General features: G+C 48.3%; 1 protein-coding gene across 1 annotated transcript; it reads left to right on the top strand.

Annotated features, from left to right (window-relative positions):
• Positions 1-2,125: 2,125 nt before the first annotated feature.
• LOC116372941 (replication factor C subunit 1-like) lies at positions 2,126-18,284 on the top strand. The gene is made up of 4 exons (XM_031821427.1): positions 2,126-2,270; positions 4,463-4,676; positions 6,194-6,376; positions 17,526-18,284. Exons 1-4 carry the CDS (start codon positions 2,170-2,172, stop codon positions 17,625-17,627), a joined length of 600 nt encoding a protein of 199 aa, XP_031677287.1. The 5' UTR covers positions 2,126-2,169; the 3' UTR covers positions 17,628-18,284.
• Positions 18,285-19,934: the final 1,650 nt, after the last annotated feature.

Here is a 19,934-nt window from a genome sequence, read left to right as displayed (position 1 = left end):
TAACACACACACACAGGTAACACACACACACACACACAGGTAACACACACACACACACACACACACACACAGTAACACACACACACACACACAGGTAACACACACACACACACACAGGTAACACACACCCACACACACACAGGTAACACACACACACACACACACACAGGTAACACACACACACACACAGGTAACACACACACACAGGTAACACCACACACACACACACAGTTACACACACACACCACCACAACAGGTAACACACACACAGGTAACACACACACACACACAGGTAACACACACACACACACAGGTAACACACACACACACACAGGTAACACACACACACACACAGGTAACACACACCACACAGGTAACACACACACACAGGTAACACACACACACACACAGGTAACACACACACCACACAGGTAACACACACCACACACACACAGGTAACACACACCACACACACAGGTAACACCACACACACACACAACACAGGTAACAACACACACACACACACACACAGGTAACACACACACACACACACAGACACACACACACACAGGTAACACACACACAGGTAACACACACACACACACACACACAGTAACACACACACACAGTAACACACACACACACACACACACAGGTAACACACACACACACACACAGGTAACACACACACACACACACAGGTAACACACACACACAGGTAACACACACACACACACAGGTAACACACACACACAGGTAACACACACACACACACACACAGGTAACACACACACACACACACAGGTAACACACACACAGGTAACACACACACAGGTAACACACACACACACACAGGTAACACACACACACACACAGTAACACACACACACACAGGTAACACACACACACACACAGGTAACACACACACACACAGGTAACACACACACACACAGGTAACACACACACACACACAGGTAACACACACACACACACAGGTAACACACACACACCACACACAGTGTAACACACACACACCACACACACAGGTAACACAACACACACACACACAGGTAACACACACACACACACACACAGGTAACACACACACACGCACACAGGTAACACACACACACACACAGGTAACACACACACACACAGGTAACACACACCACACACAAACACAACACACCACACACCACACACAGGTAACACACACACCACACAGGTAACACACACAGGTAACACACACACACACAGGTAACACACACACACACAGGTAACACACACACACACACACAGGTAACACACACAGGTAACACACACACACACAGGTAACACACACACACAGGTAACACACACACACACACAGGTAACACACACACACACCACACACGGATACACACACACACACCACACAGGTAACACACACCACACACACAGGTAAACACACACACAACACACACAGGTAACACACACACACACAACACACACACACACACACACACACACACACACACACACACACACACCACAGGGCTAACACACACACACACAACACAACACACACACAGGTAACACACACACACACACACAGGTAACACACACACAGGTAACACACACACACACACACACACAAGGTACACACACACACACACACACACACACACACACACACTGGTACACACACACACACACTGGTAAACACACACACACACACAGGAACACACACACACACACACAGGTAACACACACACACACACAGGTAACACACACACACACACACACACAGGTAACACACACACACACACACACACACACAGGTAACACACACACACACACACACACACCACACACACCACACACACACACACACACAGGTAACACACACACAGGTAACACCACACACAGGTAACACACACAGGTAACACACACACAACAGGTAACACACACCTGAGGTGTGTCTACAGGGAAAATCAAATGTAACCTTTTTGTGTTTTAACGGTCTGAGACAGTGTGTGTCGTACGTAAGTGTCTGTTTGTGGTTTAAACTGTGTGTGGTGTGTGTGTGTGTGTGACCTGTGTGTGTGTGTGTGTGTGTGTGTGTGTGTGTGTGTGTGTGTCAGGCCATCTATTCCAGTGTGTTACCAGGAGAGTTGATGAGTGGTTTATATGAAGTCCTTCCCCTCGTTTCCCTCCTGGCTGGGAAAGTTTTCCTCCGGCAATAAACACTCCCGGATCATTCAGGAGCTGGCCTCTCACATGAGCCTCAAGTAAGGCCACACACACACACACACACACACACACACACACACACACACACACACACACAGGTCACACACACACACACACACACACACACACACACAGGTCACACACACACACACACACAGGTCACACACACACACACACACAGGTCACACACACACACACACACACACACAGGTCACACACACACACACACACACACACACACACACACACACAGGTCACACACACACACACACACACACACACACACACACAGGTCACACACACACACACACACACACACACACACACAGGTCACACACACACACACACACACACACACACACACACACACACACACACAGGTCACACACACACACACACACACAGGTCACACACACACACACACACACACAGGTCACACACACACACACACACACACAGGTCACACACACAGTCAATAAACACTCCCGGATCGTTCAGGAGCTGGCCTCTCACATGAGCCTCAAGTAAGGACACACACACACACACACAGTCTGTTTACATGCACAGTAATCATTAGATATCAAACTGATTATCCCATTAGTCATGTCAACACCTTACTGGGATTAATCGTTGTAAATCCTAAATTGGCAGATTAAGACACCTGGTGATCCGAGCCACCTTTTAAAAGTTATCAGGACATTAAAAACAGTTTAATCGGCATTCCGGCCAGGTGTAATTTATCTGAGCGTTCGTGTTCATCAGTTTAGAATCGATCTTGTACGGCGTTGTGTGAAGTGAGTTTCTCATTTATAAATATATTTATAAATATATATATTTTTTTCATTGCAAACTTTGTCCCGTAGTCAGATATCGGAGAAGTATTCTGCGAAACAACATGGTCATGTGGTAGAAGCGAAAAAAGTCCCATCATGCAGTCTGATTTCAGATGTGTCCATGGCAACAGGATTATTAAGGGGGAAAGCCTCTTCCTTCTTCTTCTTCTTGCCAAAATAAACTATACTATATTCATGTAACTGATACACACCAGCAGTCTGATCTGGGGTGTATTCATTAGTTGTAACTGATACACACCGGCAGTCTGATCTGGGGTGTATTCATTAGTTGTAACTGATACACACCGGCAGTCTGATCTGGGGTGTATTCATTAGTTGTAACTGATACACACGGGCAGTCTGATCTGGGGTGTATTCATTAGTTGTAACTGATACACACCGGCAGTCTGATCTGGGGTGTATTCATTAGTTGTAACTGATACACACCGGCAGTCTGATCTGGGGTGTATTCATTAGTTGTAACTGATACACACCGGCAGTCTGATCTGGGGTGTATTCATTAGTTGTAACTGATACACACCGGCAGTCTGATCTGGGGTGTATCATTAGTTGTAACTGATACACACCGGCAGTCTGATCTGGGGTGTATTCATTAGTTGTAACTGATACACACCGGCAGTCTGACCTGGGGTGTATTCATTAGTTGTAAACTGATACACACCGGCAGTCTGACCTGGGGTGTATTCATTAGTTGTAACTGATACACACCGGCAGTCTGACCTGGGGTGTATTCATTAGTTGTAACTGATACACACCGGCAGTCTGACCTGGGGTGTATTCATTAGTTGTAACTGATACACACCGGCAGTCTGACCTGGGGTGTATTCATTAGTTGTAACTGATACACACCGGCAGTCTGACCTGGGGTGTATTCATTAGTTGTAACTGATACACACCGGCAGTCTGATCTGGGGTGTATTCATTAGTTGTAACTGATACACACCGGCAGTCCTGATCTGGGGTGTATTCATTAGTTGTAACTGATACACACCGGCAGTCTGATCTGGGTGTATTCATTAGTTGTAACTGATACACACCGGCAGTCTGATCTGGGGTGTATTCATTAGTTGTACTGATACACACCGGCAGTCTGATCTGGGGTGTATTCATTAGTTACTTAATGTTCTGCAACAAGTTTTCTATTGAACATATTCCCTCCCTCTCTCTCCCCCATATTTTACCTCTCCCTCCCCTTCATCCTCTCTCCCCTCCTCCGTCTCTCTCTCCCCTCCTCCTTCTCTCTCGCTCCCCTTCTCCCTCTCTCTCTCCCCTCCTCCCCCTCTCTCTCCCCTCCTCCCTCTCCCCTCCTCCCCCTCTCTCTCTCTCTCTCTCTCTCTCTCTCCTCCCTCTCCCTCCCCTCCTCCTCTCTCCTCCAGGACATTAAGTAGCAGACAGGCAGTGAGCCTGGACTACCTCCCGTACCTCCGCATGGCCCTGTTGTGTCCTCTTCAGAGGCAGGGGGCGGAGGGGGCCGGTCAGGCCGTCCAGCTGTTAGACGACTACCACCTGGTCAGAGAGGATGTGGACAGCCTCATGGAGATCAGCCTCTGGGGGGGGCAGCCTGACCCCTACGCTAAACTAGACCCCAAGGTCAGAGGACGGGGACGGGTGTAATAATGGTGTTAATCTGATTGTAATAATGGTGTTATTGTTAATCTAATCTGTGATTGTAATAATGGTGTCAGACTGGTTGTAATAATGGTGTTAATCTAATCTGTGATTGTAATAATGGTGTTATTGTTAATCTAATCTGCGATTGTAATAATGGTGTTATTGTTCATCTAATCTGTGATTGTAATAATCATGTTAATCTAATCTGTGATTGTAATGATAGTGTTAATCTAATCTGTGATTTTAATAATGGTGTTATTGTTAATCTAATCTGTGATTGTAATAATCGTGTTAATCTAATCTGTGATTGTAACCATGGTGTTAATCTAATCTGTGATTGTAATAATGGTGTTATTGTTCATCTAATCTGTGATTGTAATAATCATGTTAATCTAATCTGTGATTTTAATAATGGTGTTATTGTTAATCTAATCTGTGATTATAATAATGGTGTTATTGTTATCTAATCTGTGATTGTAACCATGGTGTTAATCTAATCTGTGATTGTAACCATGGTGTTAATCTAATCTATGATTGTCATAATGGTGTTATTGTTAATCTAATCTGTGATTGTAACCATGGTGTTAATCTAATCTGATTGTAATAATGGTGTTATTGTTAATCTAATCTGTGATTGTAACCATGGTGTCAGACTGGTTGTAATAATGGTGTTGTTAATCTAATCTGTGATTGTAATAATGGTGTTAATCTAATCTGTGATTTTAATAATGGTGTTATTGTTAATCTAATCTGTGATTGTAACCATGGTGTTAATCTAATCTGTGATTGTAATAATGGTGTTATTGTTCATCTAATCTGTGATTGTAACCATGGTGTTAATCTGATCTGTGATTGTAATAATGGTGTTCATCTGATCTGTGATTGTAATAATCGTGTTCATCTGATCTGTGATTGTAATAATCGTGTTCATCTGATCTGTGATTGTAACCATGGTGTTAATCTCATCTGTGATTGTAATAATGGTGTTAATCTAATCTGTGATTGTAACCATGGTGTTAATCTCATCTATGATTGTAATAATGGTGTTATTGTTCATCTAATCTGTTATTGTAACCATGGTGTTAATCTAATCTGATTGTAATAATGGTGTTATTGTTAATCTGATCTGTGATTGTAATAATGGTGTTAATCTGATCTGTGATTGTAATAATGGTGTTAATCTAATCTGTGATTGTAATAATGGTGTTAATCTGATCTGTGATTGTAACCATGGTGTTAATCTAATCTGTGATTGTAACCATGGTGTTAATCTGATCTGTGATTGTAATAATGGTGTTGATCTGATCTGTGATTGTAATAATGGTGTTGATCTGATCTGTGATTGTAATAATGGTGTTGATCTGATCTGTGATTGTAATAATGGTGTTAATCTGATCTGTGATTGTAATAATGGTGTTAATCTGATCTGTGATTGTAATCATGGTGTTAATCTGATCTGTGATTGTAATAATCATGTTAATCTGATCTGTGCCCAGGTGAAATCAGCGTTCACGAGGGCCTATAACCGGGAGACCCACCTGACACCGTACTCCCTCCAACCAATCAAGAAGGGCCGTCGTGGCGGGGGGGTGGAGGCAGAACCGGGAGGAGAGGGGCAAGAGGAACAGCCTGAGGAAGAGGAGGAGGAGGAAGGTGTTGCAGCTGACGCCATGATCAAAGTAAGGAGGAAACACACTTCTCGACGGTCCCCCCCCCTCCCCCTCCCCCACTTTTCTGAAATAATTTACAATTTTTATTTGTTTGCATTTATTGGCGAAGAAATTATGAATTATTGATCGGTCGGCTGCCATCTTCTCTGTTGGTTATAAACGGCTGTTGTAGCATCGATATGAGTCAGAAACATTCATTCTAGTGCGTCAAAATTTACTACAAAAGTGTAAATGGGTTAATTTGGGTTATAAAGTCAGTCTCGTCCAAAACCCGAGTTTGGTAAGTGGCTGTCGTGACTTGAGGGTTTGTTTAAAAAAAAAATATTTCACCTTTATTTAACCAGGTAGGCTAGTTGAGAACACCTTTATTTAACCAGGTAGGCTAGTTGAGAACACCTTTATTTAACCAGGTAGGCTAGTTGAGAACACCTTTATTAACCAGGTAGGCTAGTTGAGAACACCTTTATTTAACCAGGTAGGCTAGTTGAGAACACCTTTATTTAACCAGGTTAGGCTAGTTGAGAACACCTTTATTTAACCAGGTAGGCTAGTTGAGAACACTTTATTTAACCAGGTAGGCTAGTTGAGAACACCTTTATTTAACCAGGTAGGCTAGTTGAGAACACCTTTATTTACCAGGGTAGGCTAGTTGAGAACACCTTTATTTAACCAGGTAGGCTAGTTGAGAAACACCTTTATTTAACCAGGTAGGCTAGTTGAGAACACCTTTATTTAACCAGGTAGGCTAGTTGAGAACACCTTTATTTAACCCAGGGTAGGCTAGTTGAGAACACCTTTATTTAACCAGGTAGGCTAGTTGAGAACACCTTTATTTAACCAGGTAGGCTAGTTGAGAACACCTTTATTTAACCAGGTAGGCTAGTTGAGAACACCTTTATTTAACCAGGTAGGCTAGTTGAGAACACCTTTATTTAACCAGGTAGGCTAGTTGAAGAAACAACCTTTATTTAACCAGGTAGGCTTAGTTGAGAACACCTTTATTTAACCAGGTAGGCTAGTTGAGAACACCTTTATTTAACCAGGTAGGCTAGTTGAGAACACCTTTATTTAACCAGGTAGGCTAGTTGAGAACACCTTTATTTAACCAGGTAGGCAAGTTGAGAACACCTTTATTTAACCAGGTAGGCTAGTTGAGAACACCTTTATTTAACCAGGTAGGCTAGTTGAGAACGACCTTATTTAACCAGGTAGGCTAGTTGAGAACACCTTTATTTAACCAGGTAGGCTAGTTGAGAACACCTTTATTTAACCAGGTAGGCTAGTTGAGAACACCTTTATTTAACCAGGTAGGCTAGTTGAGAACACCTTTATTTAACCAGGTAGGCTAGTTGAGAACACCTTTATTTAACCAGGTAGGCTAGTTGAGAACACCTTTATTTAACCAGGTAGGCTAGTTGAGAACACCTTTATTTAACCAGGTAGGCCAGTTGAGAACACCTTTAATTAACCAGGTAGGCTAGTTGAGAACACCTTTATTTAACCAGGTAGGCTAGTTGAGAACACCTTTATTTAACCAGGCAGGCTAGTTGAGAACACCTTTATTTAACCAGGTAGGCTAGTTGAGAACACCTTTATTTAACCAGGTAGGCTAGTTGAGAACACCTTTATTTAACCAGGTAGTCTAGTTGAGAACACCTTTATTTAACCAGGTAGGCTAGTTGAGAACACCTTTATTTAACCAGGTAGGCTAGTTGAGAACACCTTTATTTAACCAGGTAGGCTAGTTGAGAACACCTTTATTTAACCAGGTAGGCTAGTTGAGAACAGCTTTATTTAACCAGGTAGGCTAGTTGAGAACACCTTTATTTAACCAGGTAGGCTAGTTGAGAACACCTTTATTTAACCAGGTAGGCTAGTTGAGAACACCTTTATTTAACCAGGTAGGCTAGTTGAGAACACCTTTATTTAACCAGGTAGGCTAGTTGAGAACACCTTTATTTAACCAGGTAGACTAGTTGAGAACACCTTTATTTAACCAGGTAGGCTAGTTGAGAACACCTTTATTTAACCAGGTAGGCTAGTTGAGAACACCTTTATTTAACCAGGTAGGCTAGTTGAGAACACCTTTATTTAACCAGGTAGACTAGTTGAGAACAAGTTCTCATTTACAACTGCGACCTGGCCAAGATAAAGCAAAGCAGTGTGACACAAACAACAACAACAACAGTTACACATGGAGTAAACAACAACCCAGAGTTACACATGGAGTAAACAACAACACAGAGTTATACATGGAGTAAACAACAACACAGAGTTACACATGGAATAAACAACAACACAGAGTTACACATGGAGTAAACAACAACACAGAGTTACACATGGAGTAAACAACAACACAGAGTTACACATGGAGTAAACACAACACAGAGTTACACATGGAGTAAACAAAACATACAGTCAATAATACAGTAGAACAAAAGAAAACAAAAAGTCTATATACCTGGGCTACCCTGGAGTAGTGGTTAGAGTGGAGGGGCGGCAGGGTAGTGGTTAGAGTGTAGAGGAGGCAGGTAGCCTAGTGGTTAGAGTGGAGGGGCGGCAGGTAGCCTAGTGGTTAGAGTGTAGAGGAGGCAGGTAGTCTAGTGGTTAGAGTGTAGAGGTGGCAGGTAGCGTGTAGAGTGGTAGAGTGTAGAGGAGGCAGGTAGCCTAGTGGTTAGAGTGGAGGGGCGGCAGGTAGCCTAGTGGTTAGAGTGGAGGGGCGGCAGGGTAGTGGTTAGAGTGGAGGGGCGGCAGGGTAGTGTTAGAGTGGAGGGGCGGCAGGGTAGTGGTTAGAGTGGAGGGGCGGCAGGGTAGTGGTTAGAGTGGAGGGGCGGCAGGGTAGTGGTTAGAGTGGAGGGGCGGCAGGGTAGTGGTTAGAGTGGAGGGGCGGCAGGGTAGTGGTTAGAGTGGAGGGGCGGCAGGTAGCCTAGTGGTTAGAGTGGAGGGGCGGCAGGTAGCCTAGTGGTTAGAGTGGAGGGGCGGCAGGTAGCCTAGTGGTTAGAGTGGAGGGGCGGCAGGTAGCCTAGTGGTTAGAGTGTAGAGGTGGCAGGTAGCGTGTAGAGTGGTAGAGTGTAGAGGAGGCAGGTAGCCTAGTGGTTAGAGTGTAGAGGAGGCAGGTAGTCTAGTGGTTAGAGTGTAGAGGAGGCAGGTAGCCTAGTGGTTAGAGTGTAGAGGAGGCAGGTAGCCTAGTGGTTAGAGTGGAGGGGCGGCAGGTAGCCTAGTGGTTAGAGTGGAGGGGCGGCAGGTAGCCTAGTGGTTAGAGTGGAGGGGGCGGCAGGGTAGTGGTTAGAGTGGAGGGGCGGCAGGGTAGTGGTTAGAGTGGAGGGGCGGCAGGGTAGTGGTTAGAGTGGAGGGGCGGCAGGGTAGTGGTTAGAGTGGAGGGGCGGCAGGGTAGTGGTTAGAGTGGAGGGGCGGCAGGGTAGTGGTTAGAGTGGAGGGGCGGCAGGTAGCCTAGTGGTTAGAGTGGAGGGGCGGCAGGTAGCCTAGTGGTTAGAGTGGAGGGGCGGCAGGTAGCCTAGTGGTTAGAGTGGAGGGGCGGCAGGTAGCCTAGTGGTTAGAGTGGAGGGGCGGCAGGGTAGTGGTTAGAGTGGAGGGGTGGCAGGTAGCCTAGTGGTTAGAGTGGAGAGGAGGCAGGTAGCCTAGTGGTTAGAGTGGAGAGGAGGCAGGTAGCCTAGTGGTTAGAGTCTAAAGGAGGCAGGTAGCCTAGTGGTTAGAGTGGAGGGGCGGCAGGTAGCCTAGTGGTTAGAGTGGAGGGGCGGCAGGTAGCCTAGTGGTTAGAGTGGAGAGGAGGCAGGTAGCCTAGTGGTTAGAGTGGAGAGGAGGCAGGTAGCCTACTGGTTAGAGTGGAGAGGTGGCAGGTAGCCTAGTGGTTAGAGTGGAGGGGCGGCAGGTAGCCTAGTGGTTAGAGTGGAGGGGCGGCAGGTAGCCTAGTGGTTAGAGTGTAGAGGAGGCAGGTAGCCTAGTGGTTAGAGTGGAGGGGCGGCAGGGTAGCCTAGTGGTTAGAGTGGAGAGGAGGCAGGTAGCCTAGTGGTTAGAGGAGGCAGGTAGCCTAGTGGTTAGTGGTTAGAGGAGGCAGGTAGTCTAGTGGTTAGAGTGTAGAGGTGGCAGGGTAGCCTAGTGGTTAGAGTGGAGGGGCGGCAGGTAGCCTAGTGGTTAGAGTGGAGGGGCGGCAGGTAGCCTAGTGGTTAGAGTGTAGAGGAGGCAGGTAGACTAGTGGTTAGAGTGTAGAGGAGGCAGGTAGCCTAGTGGTTAGAGTGGAGGGGCGGCAGGTAGCCTAGTGGTTAGAGTGGAGAGGAGGCAGGTAGCCTAGTGGTTAGAGTGGAGGGGCGGCAGGTAGCCTAGTGGTTAGAGTGGAGGGGCGGCAGGTAGCCTAGTGGTTAGAGTGGAGGGGCGGCAGGGTAGTGGTTAGAGTGGAGGGGCGGCAGGGTAGTGGTTAGAGTGGAGGGGCGGCAGGGTAGTGGTTAGAGTGGAGGGGCGGCAGGGTAGTGGTTAGAGTGGAGGGGCGGCAGGGTAGTGGTTAGAGTGGAGGGGCGGCAGGGTAGTGGTTAGAGTGGAGGGGCGGCAGGTAGCCTAGTGGTTAGAGTGGAGGGGCGGCAGGTAGCCTAGTGGTTAGAGTGGAGGGGCGGCAGGTAGCCTAGTGGTTAGAGTGGAGGGGCGGCAGGTAGCCTAGTGGTTAGAGTGGAGGGGCGGCAGGTAGCCTAGTGGTTAGAGTGGAGGGGCGGCAGGGTAGTGGTTAGAGTGGAGGGGCGGCAGGTAGCCTAGTGGTTAGAGTGGAGAGGAGGCAGGTAGCCTAGTGGTTAGAGTGGAGAGGAGGCAGGTAGCCTAGTGGTTAGAGTCTAGAGGAGGCAGGTAGCCTAGTGGTTAGAGTCTAGAGGAGGCAGGTAGCCTAGTGGTTAGAGTGGAGGGGCGGCAGGTAGCCTAGTGGTTAGAGTGGAGAGGAGGCAGGTAGTCTAGTGGTTAGAGTGGAGAGGAGGCAGGTAGCCTACTGGTTAGAGTGGAGAGGTGGCAGGTAGCCTAGTGGTTAGAGTGGAGGGGCGGCAGGTAGCCTAGTGGTTAGAGTGTAGAGGAGGCAGGTAGCCTAGTGGTTAGAGTGTAGAGGAGGCAGGTAGCCTAGTGGTTAGAGTGTAGAGGAGGCAGGTAGCCTAGTGGTTAGAGTGTAGAGGAGGCAGGTAGCCTAGTGGTTAGAGTGTAGAGGAGGCAGGTAGCCTAGTGGTTAGAGTGTAGAGGAGGCAGGTAGCCTAGTGGTTAGAGTGTAGAGGCGGCAGGTAGCCTAGTGGTTAGAGTGTAGAGGAGGCAGGTAGTCTAGTGGTTAGAGTGTAGAGGAGGCAGGTAGCCTAGTGGTTAGAGTGTAGAGGTGGCAGGTAGCCTAGTGGTTAGAGTGGGGGGGGCGGCAGGGTAGCCTAGTGGTTAGAGTGTAGAGGTGGCAGGGTAGTCTAGTGGTTAGAGTGTAGAGGAGGCAGGTAGCCTAGTGGTTAGAGTGTAGAGGAGGCAGGTAGTCTAGTGGTTAGAGTGTAGAGGAGGCAGGTAGCCTAGTGGTTAGAGTGTAGAGGTGGCAGGTAGCCTAGTGGTTAGAGTGGGGGGGTGGCAGGGTAGCCTAGTGGTTAGAGTGTAGAGGTGGCAGGTAGCCTAGTGGTTAGAGTGTAGAGGAGGCAGGTAGCCTAGTGGTTAGAGTGTAGAGGAGGCAGGTAGCCTAGTGGTTAGAGTGTAGAGGAGGCAGGTAGCCTAGTGGTTAGAGTGTAGAGGAGGCAGGTAGCCTAGTGGTTAGAGTGTAGAGGTGGCAGGGTAGCCTAGTGGTTAGAGTGTAGAGGTGGCAGGGTAGCCTAGTGGTTAGAGTGTAGAGGTGGCAGGGTAGCCTAGTGGTTAGAGTGGAGGGGTGGCAGGTAGCCTAGTGGTTAGAGTGTAGAGGAGGCAGGTAGCCTAGTGGTTAGAGTGGAGGGGCGGCAGGGTAGCCTAGTGGTTAGAGTGGAGAGGAGGCAGGTAGCCTAGTGGTTAGAGGAGGCAGGTAGCCTAGTGGTTAGTGGTTAGAGGAGGCAGGTAGTCTAGTGGTTAGAGTGTAGAGGAGGCAGGTAGTCTAGTGGTTAGAGTGTAGAGGAGGCAGGTAGCCTAGTGGTTAGAGTGTAGAGGTGGCAGGTAGCCTAGTGGTTAGAGTGGGGGGGGCGGCAGGGTAGCCTAGTGGTTAGAGTGTAGAGGTGGCAGGGTAGTCTAGTGGTTAGAGTGTAGAGGAGGCAGGTAGCCTAGTGGTTAGAGTGTAGAGGCGGCAGGTAGCCTAGTGGTTAGAGTGTAGAGGAGGCAGGTAGCCTAGTGGTTAGAGTGTAGAGGAGGCAGGTAGCCTAGTGGTTAGAGTGTAGAGGAGGCAGGTAGCCTAGTGGTTAGAGTGTAGAGGTGGCAGGGTAGCCTAGTGGTTAGAGTGTAGCGGTGGCAGGGTAGCCTAGAGGTTAGAGTGTAGAGGTGGCAGGGTAGCCTAGTGGTTAGAGTGGAGGGGTGGCAGGTAGCCTAGTGGTTAGAGGAGGCAGGTAGTCTAGTGGTTAGTGTAGAGGTGGCAGGGTAGCCTAGTGGTTAGAGTGGAGGGGCGGCAGGTAGCCTAGTGGTTAGAGTGGAGGGGCGGCAATGTAGCCTAGTGGTTAGAGTGGAGGGGCGGCAGGTAGCCTAGTGGTTAGAGTGTAGACGAGGCAGGTAGACTAGTGGTTAGAGTGTAGAGGTGGCAGGGTAGCCTAGTGGTTAGAGTGGAGAGGAGGCAGGTAGCCTAGTGGTTAGAGGAGGCAGGTAGTCTAGTGGTTAGAGGAGGCAGGTAGCCTAGTGGTTATAGTGTAGAGGTGGCAGGGTAGCCTAGTGGTTAGAGTGGAGAGGAGGCAGGTAGCCTAGTGGTTAGAGGAGGCAGGTAGTCTAGTGGTTAGAGTGTAGAGGCGGCAGGTAGTCTAGTGGTTAGAGTGTAGAGGCGGCAGGGTAGCCTAGTGGTTAGAGTGGAGGGGCGGCAGGTAGCCTAGTGGTTAGAGTGGAGGGGCGGCAGGTAGCCTAGTGGTTAGAGTGGAGAGGAGGCAGGTAGCCTAGTGGTTAGAGTGTAGAGGAGGCAGGTAGACTAGTGGTTAGTGTAGAGGAGGCAGGTAGCCTAGTGGTTAGAGTGTAGAGGAGGCAGGTAGACTAGTGGTTAGAGTGTAGAGGAGGCAGGTAGCCTAGTGGTTAGAGTGGAGGGGCGGCAGGGTAGACTAGTGGTTAGAGTGTAGAGGAGGCAGGTAGCCTAGTGGTTAGAGTGTAGGGGCGGCAGGGTAGACTAGTGGTTAGAGTGTAGAGGAGGCAGGTAGCCTAGTGGTTAGAGTGGTTGGACTAGTAACCGGAAGGTTGCAAGTTCAAACCCCCGAGCTGACAAGGTACAAATCTGTCGTTCTGCTCCTGAACAGGCAGTTAACCCCACTGTTCCTAGGCCAGCTAACCCACTGTTCCTAGACCAGTTAACCCACTGTTCCTAGACCAGTTAACCCACTGTTCCTAGACCAGTTAACCCACTGTTCCTAGACCAGTTAACCCACTGTTCCTAGACCAGTTAACCCACTGTTCCTAGACCAGTTAACCCACTGTTCCTAGACCAGTTAACCCCACTGTTCCTAGACCAGTTAACCCACTGTTCCTAGACCAGTTAACCCACTGTTCCTAGGCCAGTTAACCCACTGTTCCCCTGAACAAGGCAGTTAACCCACTGTTCCTAGACCAGTTAACCCACTGTTCCTAGGCCAGTTAACCCACTGTTCCCCTGAACAAGGCAGTTAACCCACTGTTCCCCTGAACAAGGCAGTTAACCCACTGTTCCTAGACCAGTTAACCCACTGTTCCTAGGCCGTCATTGAAAATAAGAATTTGTTCTTAAATGACTTGTCTAGTTAAATAAAGGCCCCAATTTTTTTTTTTTTATACGGTGTGTGCAAATTAGGCCAAATGAGGTAAGTTAAGGAAATAAATAGGCCATGGTGGCGAAGTAATTACAATATAGCAATTAAACACTGGAATGGTAGATCGGCAGAAGATGGATGTGCAGGTAGAGATACTGGGGTGCAAAGGAGTAAGATAAATAAATACCAGTATGGGGATGAGAGATAGATAGATGAGCTATTTACAGATGGGCTATTTACAGATGGGCTATTTATAGATGGGCTATTTACAGATGGGCTATTTACAGATGGGCTATTTATAGATGGGCTATTTATAGATGGGCTATTTATAGATGGGCTATTTATAGATGGGCTATTTATAGATGGGCTATTTACAGATGGGCTATTTATAGATGGGCTATTTACAGATGGGCTATTTACAGATGGGCTATTTACAGATGGGCTATTTACAGATGGGCTATTTACAGATGGGCTATTTATAGATGGGCTATTTATAGATGGGCTATTTACAGATGGGCTATTTATAGATGGGCTATTTATAGATGGGCTATTTATAGATGGGCTATGTACAGGAGCAGTGATCTGTGAGCTTCTCTGACAGCTGGTGCTTAAAGCTAGTGAGGGAGATGTGAGTCTCCAGCTTCAGTGATTTTTGCAGTTTGTTCCAGTCAGCGGCAGCAGAGAACTGGAAGGAGAGGCGAACAAAGGAGGAATTGGCTTTGGGGAGTGACCAGTGAGATATACCTGCTGGAGTGCGTGCTACGGGTGTGTGCTGCTATGGTGACCAGCGAGCTGAGATGGGGCGGGGTTTTACCTAGCAGAGACTTGATTAGTGACTTGACTTGTTTTGATTACAATCACGCTTTACCTGTTAACATGTGGTAGCACTGTGTTGTCTGGGAAAAAGACTGGGCGAGTTTGCTTTGCATGCTATGCTAGCATAGTTTAACAAAAGGTCAGGGACAAGCTATGCTAGCTAGCTGCTGTCAGTTTGGCTAAACACAAGGTCAGGGCCAAGCTATGCTAGCTAGCTGCTGTCAGTTTGGCTAAACACAAGGTCAGGGCCAAGCTATGCTAGCTAGCTGCTGTCAGCTTGGCTAAACACAAGGTCAAGGCCAAGCTATGCTAGCTAGCTGCTGTCAGCTTGGCTAAACACCCTCCCACAGGACGCCAGTGGTTTCTTCCAGGATAACAACCCCCCCCATCCCAGAGGACACTAGTGCTGTCCTTGCTGTCCCCAGTCTACCTGGCCATGCTGCTGCTCCAGTTTCAACTTCCACCTGACTGTGCTGCTGCTCCAGTTTCAACTGTTCTGCCTTATTATTATTCGACCATGCTGGTCATTTATGAACATTGAACATCTTGACCATGTTCTGTTATAATCTCCACCCGGCACAGCCAGAAGAGGACTGGCCACCCCACATAGCCTGGTTCCTCTCTAGGTTTCTTCCTAGGTATTGGCCTTTCTAGGGAGTTTTTCCTAGCCACCGTGCTTCTCCACCTGCATTGCTTGCTGTTTGGGGTTTTAGGCTGGGTTTCTGTACAGCACTTTGAGATATCAGCTGATGTACGAAGGGCTATATAAATAAATTTGATTTGATTTGATTTGATTTAGTGGTCTCTTCCAGGATAACAACCCCCCCATCCCACAGGACACCAGTGGTCTCTTCCAGGATAACACCCCCCATCCCACAGGACACCAGTGGTCTCTTCCAGGATAACAACCCCCCCCCTATCCCACAGGACGCCAGTGGTCTCTTCCAGGATAACACCCCCCATCCCACAGGACACCAGTGGTCTCTTCCAGGATAACACCCCCCCCCCCATCCCACAGGACACCAGTGGTCTCTTCCAGGATAACACCCCCCCCCCATCCCACAGGACACCAGTGGTCTCTTCTAGGATAACACCCCCCATCCCACAGGACACCAGTGGTCTCTTCCAGGATAACACCCCCCATCCCACAGGACACCAGTGGTCTCTTCCAGGATAACACCCCCCCATCCCACAGGACACCAGTGGTCTCTTCCAGGATAACACCCCCCCCCATCCCACAGGACACCAGTGGTCTCTTCCAGGATAACACCCCCCCCATCCCACAGGACACCAGTGGTCTCTTCCAGGATAACAACCCCCCATCCCACAGGACACCAGTGGTCTCTTCCAGGATAACACCCCCCATCCCACAGGACACCAGTGGTCTCTTCCAGGATAACAACCCCCCCCCATCCCATCCCACAGGACACCAGTTGTCTCTTCCAGGATAACACCCCCCATCCCACAGGACACCAGTGGTCTCTTCCAGGATAACACCCCCCCATCCCACAGGACACCAGTGGGCTCTTCCAGGATAACACCCCACATCCCACAGGACACCTGTTGGGGTTTCCTTTATCTTGGTGTTTACATTACGTTGGGGTTTCCTTTATTTTGGCAGTTACCTGTACATACTGTATAGTGTGTATACACACACACACACACAAACCCGTGTGTACACACACACACACACACACACACACACACACACACACACACACACACACACACACACACACACATTCTTGTTCAGAAAGATGGACAATCCATTCCTTGGCCTGACTATAGCGCTGGTGATTTTTTAAATCGGGTAATAACTTTACTTTTCTCTCTTCCTCTCACTCCCCCCATTTCTCCCATTTCTCCCCTGTTTCTCCCTCCCTCTCCTCTCGGTTTCTCCCTCTCCTCTCGGTTTCTCCCTCTCCCCTGTTTCTCCCCCCTCCCCTGTTTCTCCCTCTCCCCTGTTTCTCCCCCTCCCCTCTCCTCCCCTGTTTCTCCCTCTCCCCTGTTTCTCCCCCCTCCCCTCTCCTCCCCTGTTTCTCCCTCTCCCCTGTTTCCCCCCCCCCTCCCCTCTCCTCCCCTGTTTCTCCCTCTCCCCTGTTCCCCTCCCCTCTCCTCCCCTGTTTCTCCCTCTCCCCTGTTTCTCCCCCTCCCCTCTCCTCCCCTGTTTCTCCCTCTCCCCTGTTTCTCCCTCTCCCCTGTTTCTCCCCCCTCCCCTCTCCTCCCCTGTTTCTCCCCCTCTCCTCCCCTGTTTCTCCCTCTCCCCTGTTTCTCCCTCTCCCCTGTTTCTCCCCCCTCCCCTCTCCTCCCCTGTTTCTCCCTCTCCCCTGTTTCTCCCCCCTCCCCTGTTTCTCCCCCTCCCCTCTCCTCCCCTGTTTCTCCCCCTCTCCTCCCCTGTTTCTCCCCCTCTCCTCCCCTGTTTCTCCCTCTCCCCTGTTTCTCCCTCCCTCTCCTCTTCACAGTTGAAGAAGACCAAACCCTCCAAGGAGCCCAAGAAGGAGAAGACAACAGCCGGGGATTCTGGGAAGGGAAAGGGCAAAGGCAAGGGCAAAGCCAGGAAGTGACCCCTAACCTCTCAGATAACTGCCCCCCCCCCCCCCCAGATAACTGCCCCCCCCCCCCCCCCCAAAAAGCGAACTGTACAACACCTCTTCTCTGACGTTCTGAAGAACAAACTCCTAAACGGTTTGCCCACCACCTACCTGGTCTTATCACCGTGGCGACCGGAGACTGAACCCTCGCTCTCTTCTTGGACCCCTTTAAACTTAGGATGTGCATTCCAAAGGGGACCCTATTCCCTATATAGTGGCACTACTTTAGACCAGAGTCCCATAGGGCCCTGGGTATAAAGTAGTGCACTATGCATAGGGCCCTGGGTATAAAGTAGTGCACTACTTTTGACCAGTCCCATAGGGCCCTGGGTATAAAGTAGTGCACTATGCATAGGGAATAGGGTCCGCTTTGGGACTTTACTACATCTTGTTAGCGCTGTGGATTTGGAAAGGTCTGAATGATAACTGTGTGTGTGTGTGTGTGTGTCATGTAAATATGTACCTTGTAGTATATAAAGATGCTGTTGCTTTCTACTGCTCATCGTAGACGGGACCTTTCTGGTCTGAACCGTCGAGACCAACGGATGGATCAGTGAACGGCAGAATAGTTCAGTTTTTTTTTGTTGTTGTAAAGATTTTCACTGATAAATGACGGCTGTATTTACGGTATTGTGGTTGTGGTGTGTTTTCTTTCTCTCTGTTTATGGTTGAAATACAGTAATATTTATAATTTATATAATGTACATCATCTGCATGGGTGAGGTATGTTTAGTTCAAATGATCAATTAGTGGTGTGTGTATGTACAGCACCAGGCAAAAGGTTTAGAACGCCTACTCATTCAAGGGTTTTTATTTTTTACTATTATTGAGATGCACCCCTAGGAGACAGAACTAGACTATTGAGATGCACCCCTAGGAGACAGAACCAGACTATTGAGATGCACCCCTAGGAGACAGAACCAGACTATTGAGATGCACCCCTAGGAGACAGAACCAGACTATTGAGATGCACCCCTAGGAGACCAGACTATTGAGATGTACCCCTAGGAGACAGAACTAGACTATTGAGATGCACCCCTAGGAGACAGAACCAGACTATTGAGATGTACCCCTAGGAGACAGAACCAGACTATTGAGATGCACCCCTAGGAGACAGAACCAGACTATTGAGATGCACCCCTAGGAGACAGAACCAGACTATTGAGATGCACCCCTAGGAGACAGAACCAGACTATTGAGATGCACCCCTAGGAGACTAGACTATTGAGATGTACCCCTAGGAGACAGAACTAGACTATTGAGATGCACCCCTAGGAGACAGAACCAGACTATTGAGATGCACCCCTAGGAGACAGAACCAGACTATTGAGATGCACCCCTAGGAGACAGAACCAGACTATTGAGATGCACCCCTAGGAGACCAGACTATTGAGATGTACCCCTAGGAGACAGAACTAGACTATTGAGATGCACCCCTAGGAGACAGAACCAGACTATTGAGATGTACCCCTAGGAGACAGAACCAGACTATTGAGATGCACCCCTAGGAGACAGAACCAGACTATTGAGATGCACCCCTAGGAGACAGAACCAGACTATTGAGATGCACCCCTAGGAGACAGAACCAGACTATTGAGATGCACCCCTAGGAGACCAGACTATTGAGATGTACCCCTAGGAGACAGAACTAGACTATTGAGATGCACCCCTAGGAGACAGAACCAGACTATTGAGATGTACCCCTAGGAGACAGAACTAGACTATTGAGATGCACCCCTAGTAGACAGAACTAGACTATTGAGATGCACCCCTAGGAGACAGAACCAGACTATTGAGATGTACCCCTAGGAGACAGAACCAGACTATTGAGATGTACCTCTAGGAGACAGAACCAGACTATTGAGATGCACCCCTAGTAGACAGAACTAGACTATTGAGATGCACCCCTAGGAGACAGAACCTGACTATTGAGATGTACCCCTAGGAGACAGAACTAGACTATTGAGATGCACCCCTAGGAGACAGAACTAGACTATTGAGATGTACCCCTAGGAGACAGAACCAGACTATTGAGATGCACCCCTAGGAGACCAGACTATTGAGATGCACCCCTAGGAGACAGAACTAGACTATTGAGATGTACCCCTAGGAGACCAGACTATTGAGATGCACCCCTAGGAGACCAGACTATTGAGATGCACCCCTAGGAGACAGAACTAGACTATTGAGATGTACCCCTAGGAGACAGAACCAGACTATTGAGATGCACCCCTAGGAGACAGAACCAGACTATTGAGATGCACCCCTAGGAGACAGAAC

The sequence above is a fragment of the Oncorhynchus kisutch genome, unplaced genomic scaffold (genome assembly GCF_002021735.2).
Source record: "Oncorhynchus kisutch isolate 150728-3 unplaced genomic scaffold, Okis_V2 scaffold3972, whole genome shotgun sequence".
Classification (NCBI taxonomy): Eukaryota; Metazoa; Chordata; class Actinopteri; order Salmoniformes; family Salmonidae; genus Oncorhynchus; species Oncorhynchus kisutch.
This window is presented reverse-complemented; position numbering and strand designations above follow the sequence as displayed.

Coding starts and splice junctions, on each gene's coding strand:
- LOC116372941 (XM_031821427.1), top strand. CDS start 2,170: ATGAAGTCCTTCCCCTCGTTTCCCTCCTGGCTGGGAAAGTTTTCCTCC. Junction 2,271..4,462: donor GCCTCTCACATGAGCCTCAA/GTAAGGCCACAC, acceptor TCTCTCCTCCAG/GACATTAAGTAGCAGACAGG. Junction 6,377..17,525: donor CAGCTGACGCCATGATCAAA/GTAAGGAGGAAA, acceptor TCCTCTTCACAG/TTGAAGAAGACCAAACCCTC.